The following is a 9,803-nucleotide window of genomic DNA, read 5'->3' as shown; positions in this document are numbered from 1 at the left end:
GTAGGGAAGCAGTGGCTCAGGCCTGTGCACCAGAGTAATGTCCAGCCAGGAACAGTCTTCCAGGTCAGGCCACGTGTGTTCAGTAAAGTCACGTCATCTTAAAGCAGCACTAAATGTCACCAGTCGTGCTGCTTTTTTTTTTACACCAGTAGGTAATCACATGATCCCATACTAATTACCCATAATAGCTATACTATTAATCACCTCTTGTCACATTTCACTCACTTTTTGTAAGTCGTTACTTAATTTTACACTTTATGGTAGTCATGAAGCACACGGAACTAATGTAGCATTGACTGTATGACAGGATCAGAACGCAGCATACTTGAGTAAATTCACTGACTTTTCTGGGGTTTTCAGCTAGACTGAACTTAAACTTATCTTTTTTGCAGTCTCTTACCAATTTTACCCTGCAAAAGAGAAACCTGAGAATTCTAAAGTGTTTTTTCCCCTTCTTCTCTTTCTCACATATATGAGCTGTGGATAGGCTAACAGAAATTAATTTTCCACTCTCTACCACTGCCTGACATACTGAATACAAACAGAACTACAGGTTCCTCCTAAATACCATTCCCAGATTAACAGTGCTTATTACTACCTTTTTTCAAAGTCCTGCCATCTCTCTGGTTATTGATAACCAGGTGAAACATTTTGAGTAAAAGTCTGTCAGTGTATCAAGTAATTTACTGAAGTGTTAATTGCTTACTGTTCAAAAGTTCTTGTGACTCTCTGAAACTTACTTTTTCATTTATCACACTGATTTATATGTGTTAGAACTGCTACCTGAGGTAGTTAAAAATTCAAAGATGGTATTAAAAAACCAGATGATTTAAATACAAAACTGAAGTCTTTGGTGAAGGATGGGGAACAAGACTTGGTGAGGAATGAAAAAATTAGAGCAGAGAGGGTAAAGTACATAATATACTCATGTTTAAGTATAATAAAATCTGACCTTAGTTGAATCTGACCTTAGCTGAATAAAATCTGACCTCAGTTGAAGAATAAAGATGTTAATATATACACAATCTTACAATTCGTGTGTTACAAAATATGTTGTAACACTTGATGGTAATGGTTTGAAGTAGGTACAGCTAGAATTATACTTGTTAAAACAAATTGTTAAAGGCACGTCTGAACTTGTAAACAAGCTTGTGCAATAAGTGAAATAGGCAGTTGTTCAAAGGGCAATCTTCTAATTGATTCTAGGCCCAGCTCAGTTGCTACAGCCCTTGAGGTGTGATGCTTCCCATGTCTCTAGGAGAATCATGAGAAGGGTCTCCCCTGTTCTGTGGACAAACAGTGGTGGTGTACGGTTCTGATTTGTGAGCAAAGGGGGCATGTAACACCCAGCCAGTTTCAGAGCTGGAGCAAAGACTCTTGTTCTTCCTGAGGAATCTTTATGGGCTATACAGATGTTCTTTAAATCCACATCTAAAAACCATGCTCGTTATCCTCCTGCCACTACTGCAACATAGTAGTCTAGTTTAGTAAACTTCGTTCTCCTTAAGCCCTGTAGTAAAGCCTTGTTACTTCAACTGTCTTTCGTATGGCCCTCTGTTCTACCTAAAATTGACGTTTCTTTCTATTTATAATACATTTTATGCACTTTTTTTATTCCCCTACAGTTAACTTTCTCTAAGCTCTTTCTTCTCTTGACTGTGTTTTGGAGGGAGGCAGGGAGGAACAGGGAGTGAGTCTACTGCTGTGGAGCAAGATTTGAGAAACAGGCATCTGTAGTTAAGCTCCCACTGTTTATTTTGGGTGCCTAAGAAGTATCCTGAAGTTCAGTAGAAGTAGATGCTTTACTACTGCCTTTTCTCTCTAGTCTGTCTGAGTATCTTCTCTTCTCAGATGCCTTTAGCTTGCCTTATAATTCTAGTGACTTCCACTGGAAGGAAAACAAGCTTCTTACTCTTTTCTAAATACGCAGTTAACAGCTCTGGAAGATATGAAGGCTTTTAAAGGAGCTTCTGCATTAGCATGTTATTTACATTTCCATATGTAATTCTCTAACTGCAAGTTTCAAAACAGATAAGTACACTGTGCTGATGGCAGCATGTACTGCGCAGGCTTCAGAGGAAAACATCTTGAAGACTGTAGAACTGCTTCTATCAAGGAATGCTGACCCTAACCTTACTTGCAGGTACCAAAAAACCCACAACCCAATGTCTGTGAATACAGAATGAAATTTAACATTAATGTAGAGAGATGTCTTTATAGACGTGGCTGGTGTTGGTTAAGATGATGTGTACTTCATTAGCCTTTTGTAACTGCGCTGCTGTCTGTATAAGGAAAGATTAGTGTCTGGATATTTATTTCTCCTAGTGCGATCATTCATCTGAGTAAATTAGACTGTGATGAGTTTTATGAAATTTAAGTGTCTTCCTCAGCTGAACAAGATACAAATTCAAGACAAAAACTAATCTTAATACTTCAGTTGACTGCGGCACAAGGGCAAGAAATATGTCCTCTGCCTTTCCCAAATCATACTGGCTTTTCTGTATAAGGATGTAAGTTAAATCAGTTAATTCTGGTTTTTAAATTCATGTCCTCTTTTTGAGCTTTTTGTGGCTGTCTAGCTATATTCCTTTCACAGACAGCCTCCTATGGAAAAAGAAAACTTGTCAGTAAATAAAATATACTTATTCCAGTGCAATTGGAATAATCCAGATTAAAATGGGACTTAGTATCCTTTTGAAAAAAGATAACAGCTTGTTTCTTGAATTAGCACTTTGTGCCTCAGCTGTATGAAGCAGTGCATTGTGAGATATCTGTAGCTGTGTAGTCTAATGCAATGTTTTATTCTCCATCAAAAAAATTCTAGGCTGAGCAGTAGTAAATCGTCTCCCTCTGCTGGAGAAAAATACATTGTTTGGATCAAATTGAAGCAGCTTGGTTTTGAATTAATTGAAATTAATATTTTACACCACAGCTCTTTAACCACATTACCTGAAGTATGTGGACTGAATAGCACTCTGGAAAGAACAGAACCGGGGGCCTGTTGGTTCTCCTTACAAGAATTAAATTATTCTGGGCCCTGAACCTCACTACAAACACAGTACTGATAGACAAGGGGGATGCTTAGTTGTGCTGAAGTGCCACTGATGCTGGGTACCAGTTTTAAATGCCATTCTTTTATTCTTATCAGACAGGCTAAAAATTGTTCATGAAACAAGAGAAAGATCCAGACTCTGAAATAATTATATACTGTTGTCGTCAGATATCTGGATGTTAGGATAAACATCCTGCTTTAAAAAATGAGGGAAGTCTTTGCATTTTAAACTTTCTCCTGGGTATTTGAAAATGTAAGCCAGAGTGCTAAGCTGCAGGTTTACATTTGGAAAGGCCTTTAGCTAAACTTTGGGGAAAAAAAAAAAAAGAAGTTTGGATTCTGACACAAGAGATGGGAATTTTAAGGGCCAAACTTTATTTATAAAGTATGGTATGCATAAATGGTCTTTGACAAATATTCATTTACTATCACTTTGTTTCCTAAGACCTTGTTCTAACATACGAGTTATGCTTGCATACATCAGGCACAGTGTCTAGCTGTGGTTTTTTATTTTTGCAATTTTTTTTTTCATTTTTCTCAAATAAAAAGATAAATTGACAGTCAGAAATGTCATATTTGTACCAGACAAAAGTAGAACTTAGATGATGAGTTCTGGATTTTTCAGAAATCTTCGTGCTGCCTTTATTACTTCCCAGTGTTTGACATCTGTGCATACTGCTCCCATCAGTAAAACTGCTCAGGCAGCAGCTGCTGCTTCTCACGCGCTTCTCCTGTGTTCTGAGACAGGAATAAAATGCATCAGAACATCTTCAGTGAAAATAAGGGATCAAAACAGACCCTCTCTGTGGCACCACAGTCCCATTTCACCCATTTCATTAGCGAGCAGGGCATTGTGTAGAAGGGCATCAGAATTGTCAGTAAATTGAGATTATTGTGAGTACTTCCCATGTGATCAATTTACTAGGTTCACATTATTTGGCTGTCTCAGCACTTAAGAATAGAATGATTTTAGGAAGCTTCTCTTTTGTCCACTAGTAACTGGAATGTGTGTGAATGCAAAGCAGGGTACTTAACTTCAGTGTACAGTAGAGGTTACTACTTATCCTTTCTCTGTTGTGCTGTCAGGGCAGCTAGTAGGCTTTTTATTCATGTCATCTTGAGTAGATGCACACAAATTTTCAAGATTTTGTCAAATTCATGAACTGCTCATAGGGTGGGGAAGGACTTGTGAGAAACAAACTGATTTTTGAAATGCAATCTAAGAAACAAGATGAGTTCAGGAGTAGTTAGGTGGCTTGTTTCTTTGGAATAGGATAGAGTACTGAGGAGAAAAGTGTTCAGTATGATTATTTTGCCAAATCAAAATTGGGAATGGAGTACTGATGGCTGTAAAAACAGTTCTGTTGATGGCAATCATAGAATCATTAAGGTTGGAAAAGACCTCTAAGATCATCAAGTCCAACCATCAACCCAATACTATCATAACTACTAAACTATATCCTAAGTGCTACGTCTACGCATTTTTTTGAACGCTTCCAGTGATGGCAACCCCACCACTTCCCTGGGCACCTTGTTCCAATGCTTGACAACTCTTTCAGTAAGAAATTTTTCCTAATATCCAATCTAAACCTCCCCTGGTGCAACTTGAGCCCATTTCCTCTCATCCTATCACTAGCAACTTGGGAGAAGAGACCAACCCCCACCTCACTACAACTTCCTTTGAGGTAGTTGTAGAGGGCACTATCAACCTCCTCCAGACTAAATGACCCCAGCTCCCTCAGCTGCTCCTTGTAAGACTTGTTCTCTAGACCCCTCACCCACTTTGTTACCCTTTGTTACCCTACTCACTCCAGCACCTCAATGTCTTTCTTATACTGTGGTGCCCAAAATTGAACACAGTACTCAATGCATGTAGTGTATCAAAGCCTAAGTGCTGTTTGAAGAGTTTTGGAAGATGAGCAAGAAGTCAGGTGGTGGCCAGGTGAAACAAGGCATTGCAAGACCTGCTCTGCGTGGCCTTCGTAGAGCTACTGTAGCCTGAATGCTTCATTCAGGTGTACGCTACCTTGAGAAATTTGTTCTGCTGTCTTGTATCATTCACCTCTCTTATGCTCCAAAATGTAAATGATGCGCTTTATTGTTTTGTAAAGGCTGGAGGTACTTAAGCAGTCCTTTTATATTTTTTTAAGTCTCTTTTAACCTACAGTGCTTTCTTTAAGGTACACTGGTTTTATCAATGTTAAGCTGTAGTTTTGGTTTAGGTGGAAGGAAAACATCACCAACGATAACTAAATTACTGCTGTAGGATTACCATGTCATAGATTGTTTAGTAAATATGGATTTTAGCGATGACATCCTCCAAGTTCTTGTTTACGTACAGTAAAAGAAGCTTAATGGTTTTGCTGGTGAGGAGAGTGTTTTGAGTTGATGTTTTATATTAATAGCTCTTCGTTAGAAGAAGGTACAAATGAATGAATGGTTGAAACCTCCTTTATTTTGACATATGCTCTTTGTGTCTTATTCCATATGGGTTATGTGGAGGTTTGATTTAGTTTGTGTGGCTTTTTTTCCCCTCACTCTTAAAATTTTTGGCACAATTGAGTCCTGGTCAATGACCAAGCCTGTCTCCAGTGTTACTGCTCTAAAATGGTTATGAATTTTTGCACATTTACAGAAAAGTCTTCAAAAAGTCTTTGATTTTTTTCTTCTTTTTTTAGACTGAGTATTATAAGAACTAGAACTTTGTTCATCTTTTCTCATTGTACAGAATAAAAGTTGAGCTTGAAGCATACTGTCGTGTATATGAATGCATATACATGAAATGTAATCATTGCTCAGCTCTGGTATTAATTGTCTACATATGTTCACTTATGCTCACATTCAAAGCAGTTTTCAGGAGTATTAAAAATGATTGCATGGAACTTTTTGTCTGTTTTGTCTTCTTGAGAAGATTATATGAAAGTGGCTAATTTGTATGGCAGTATTACTCAGTTCACAAGGTAAGTCCCTCTTCAGGGTGCATAGTCGGAATAAAACAATTGTGTAACACCTCAGTTTTAGCAAGATACTTACTGCTGCTGATAAGATAGTAAGTCTGCACTGTCACATAATAATCTCGAAGACCTTGACATTATCATTGTGTCATAGTCAAGCTTGCCAAATGACAAACAGTACATTTCAGTAAAGGTAAGTGGCCTAGGAAAAGTTATTGCGCTAGAGTGCATTTATAGCTGGGACAAGAAAATGAGGGAGCTTAATACTGATTGCGTCAAGATCTTTGATTGACCTCAGAGCAAAAAATGTGTAAATAGGTGTTACGCTCTGTTATGCTTCATGCCTGTGACAGAGTTTTTTATTCTAGCACCGTGCACTCAGACAGAAAGGCTTATTTTATTATACTGGGTAAACATTAGGACAGAAGGACTAAATTAAAAAAAAACAAACAGATGCACAATTACATTTATTGAACTACTGTATTCGTCTGAGCTATGTCCGTGTACCTCTTTCCTCCTTTTATTTGAGTTAGGAAGAAATCAAAATCAGTTAAATGTGTGAGTTCTGTGACTTTGAAATGATGGCTTTTGAACGTAAGCGTTGAAACTTGTTCATCAGATCTTTTGGTAGAGGGAAGAAGTCTAGACACCAAAAGAGATGATTGTACTTTTCCCACCTAGTATTGACTGTATGGTGGTAGCAGCAGGCTTATGACTGTTGATCACAGGGTAGAGGTATAAAATACTCAGAGACAGTAGCAACTATTTTTAATAAATAGGCATTCTTATGATGTACCATGGTGTCTCAAAATGTGACCTGAGCAGCCTTTGTGTAAAACAGTAACAAAGCCTGTGCTGAAATCCATTAGCATTATATCGGCAACATTCTATCCTGAGTATATTAAACTTTGTGTTATTGCCACTACCTTACCCTGATCATGGCTTGTTTGCAAAGAATTGGCTTGGATTTTTTATGTGACAGAGAATTGCCTTTTCATTAGAAAGGTGGAGTATATTTCGCATGTGTGTGCTGAATTTCTTGACTGCAGACTTTACCCTCACTTTGAAAGTAAAGTTGAGAACAGTCTGAGAAGTTTCTGACTATGTGGATAATTCATTTTGTTTTCTACTTTGTATCAAAATGTTCATGCTTTTAGCTAAACCAGCTTGCATGGGAAAATGTGATGGAGTAAGGATGTAAGAGGACAGAGAGGATAACTAATGCCTTTTATAATCACATCCTTTGTATTTTTCTCATCATAGGAAAATAACTTTGTAGCTGTCTACCTTCCCACCTCTGTGTGCTGTAGAACTTACACAGGTGCCTTTCTTTTTAAATTTTAAAACCATCATGCAAGTAGAGTTCAGAAGCAGAAAAGTACAAGAACTGGCAATCTGACGTGAAGCCTAAAACTAGGGAACATGAAACTAAGCTGTCACCTTTTTCCAGACCAACCTTCTTACCAGAGCTATATGTTGCATTCTCCTAAAAAGCTCTGTTTCAAGAAGGTGGAGAACTCTCCTACCTTACTGCAAGAGATACTTCAGCGTACTGTAAGTTGCTAGATAATTTTTCCAGGCAGTATTTTTTCCAATCCTACTTGTTGTATAGGGTTTCCCACTTCGTTGCTTAAAACCCCAGTAAGGCAGAAAGTGGGCAAATAGCTTTTCTTCTGCTTCTGTGGACCCCTTGTTACTGCTTCATTTCTCAGTTCCAGACATAATGTATTGCGCTGGAGAGGCTCCAAAAGCTTCCAAAGATGCTTCCTGGTTTTCTGAAGCAGTGTTCAGTTTGCAGTGCAGTAGTCTAGAATATTAGTGCCTTGTAGCATCATTTGCACGCTTTGGGATCTCAATAAGAGAAGATTGAGACTAGACTCACAAGGTTAAATTGTTTTCTACGTGCTGATTTTTTTTTTCCTACTATATGTGATGCACTGGTCTTGTTAATAAACTTGTATCCGGTAATGACACTTTACAGGCTATACTTCTCAAGATCACCAGCCTGAAATACTGAATTTTCATCTCCCCAGTGGAAGAAAACCTCTTTCTAGATGAAAGACATTTTTGATTCCTCTTCCTACTCTTTCTAGGAAGATGAACTTCATCCTTCTTGAGAGCATGATCCCAGCATCAGCACGTGTGTTTGTCAGGTGTGAAGAATTCTGCCGGACAGGTTCAGCTTAGCATTAGCAGACAGGTACTCGAGGCATTTATCAGTGAGAGCGCCAGCTATCACTGTATCACCTGGTTTAATCGTGGTTTGTGGTTATCCAGGGTAGAAGGCTCCAACTGGGATCTTATAGGGCTGTTCCACTTGGCTTGCTCTCTTGTGATTATGTTTTGCCCAGGAGAAGAGAAGACTCAGGGGGCACCTTATAACTGCCTTTCAGTACCTGAAGGGAACCTATGGGAAGGCTGGAGAGGGACTTTTTACAAGAGTGTCCAGCGACAGGACAAAGAGAAATGGATTTAAACTGAAGGGGGATGGGTTTGGCTTGGATCTTAGGAAGAAATTCTTCAGTATGAGGGTGGCAAGATTGTGGAATAGGTCGCACAGTGAGGTTGTGGATGCCCCCTCCCTGGAGATGTTTAAGGCCAGGTTGGATGAAGCTTTGAGCAACCTGATCTAGTTAAGGGCATCCCTGCCTACAGCGGGGAGGTTGGATTAGATGATCTCTAAGGTCCCTTACAACCTAAGACATTCTATGATTCTATTTTTTTGACAAGGTGAAGATGAAATGACCTTATAACCTCTGGTTGTATCTTTGTGTAAATGTCACATACAAAGTTTTGGATGGCTATGAAAACTGAAAAGACCTTTTGGTTTTGTCTTTTTTTTCCACTCTTAACGTAAAAGCAGGAAGACCTAAAGACAAAAACAAACTTAAAAACATTTTCTTGAATTCCTTGTTTTTTATTCAGGTGCTTCATGGCTGGAAGCGTGGTAGAAACAGGCATCATAATTAATAAATTGTTTATATGCTTTGCAAGGTTTTATTTACGTACTGACTATGACTTGAATATCCTGTTCAATATGGGCAAATATGTGGTATGTTGTGCCATACAAAAGGACTTCACAGGTGGTTGGTCACGAAGGTCATCTGCGAGGCACGTTGCTGAAGCGTGACTGGCTGCATGGTTCCTCAGAATGACAAAGGATTCTTCAGATCTTTTATGCAGATGATTGTCACTACGCCTACGTACATTTATAGATTGCAATAAGATGTACCAATACATTTAGTTTCACTTCAACTTTAGCAAGAAAGAGTGGATTTGCTATTTTAAAGCTTGCTGCTGTTTGTGGTGGTTCTTTGCGAGTGAAGAAAAACAAGGTTTATTTTCCGTAATGCTTCAGTCTCCCTCTTGTGGAAGAACGTGTAAACGGACTTTGCTTTCTGTGGTGGCGGATGTCCAAGACACGGAGCAGTGCCCCCACATATAGGGCGGTGTGAAAACGCAGTAGCAATTTTACACGGCACTATGTGTGTTTCCTGTTACACGAGGATCAGCGTGGCCAAGTCAGATATGGCGATGTACTCTCTGAGCCCTTCTCAATAACCAATGGTGTGAAACAAGGTTGCGTTCTCGCACCAACTCTATTCTTCAGCACGATGCTCCAAAGGGTCACGGCAGACCTCAATGAAGATAACAGCATTTACATCCGCTATCGTACCGATGGTAACCTATTCAACCCAAGGCCACTGAAGGCCCACACTAGGACGCTAAATCACCTTGTCTGCGAGCTGCTTTTTGCTGATGATGCCGCCCTCGTTGCTCACACAGAAGCAGCTCTG

The 9,803-nt window shown here is 39.1% G+C and overlaps 1 protein-coding gene across 1 annotated transcript in view; it reads left to right on the top strand.

The window, feature by feature from the left end:
• Window positions 1-9,803, top strand: part of ASZ1 (ankyrin repeat, SAM and basic leucine zipper domain containing 1) — a gene marked incomplete at its 5' end in the record, with an annotated part of 42,092 nt that overhangs the window by 8,096 nt on the left and 24,193 nt on the right. Inside the window, one exon of the mRNA XM_009873905.1 lies at window positions 2,032-2,143. Coding sequence (XP_009872207.1) covers window positions 2,032-2,143 — 112 coding nt within the window. The remainder of the gene's footprint in view (window positions 1-2,031; window positions 2,144-9,803) is intronic.

The sequence above is a fragment of the Apaloderma vittatum genome, unplaced genomic scaffold (assembly GCF_000703405.1).
Source record: "Apaloderma vittatum isolate BGI_N311 unplaced genomic scaffold, ASM70340v1 scaffold10700, whole genome shotgun sequence".
Classification (NCBI taxonomy): domain Eukaryota; kingdom Metazoa; phylum Chordata; class Aves; order Trogoniformes; family Trogonidae; genus Apaloderma; species Apaloderma vittatum.
The sequence above is the reverse complement of the archived record's forward strand: the minus strand, read 5'-3'. Positions and strand labels throughout refer to the sequence as shown.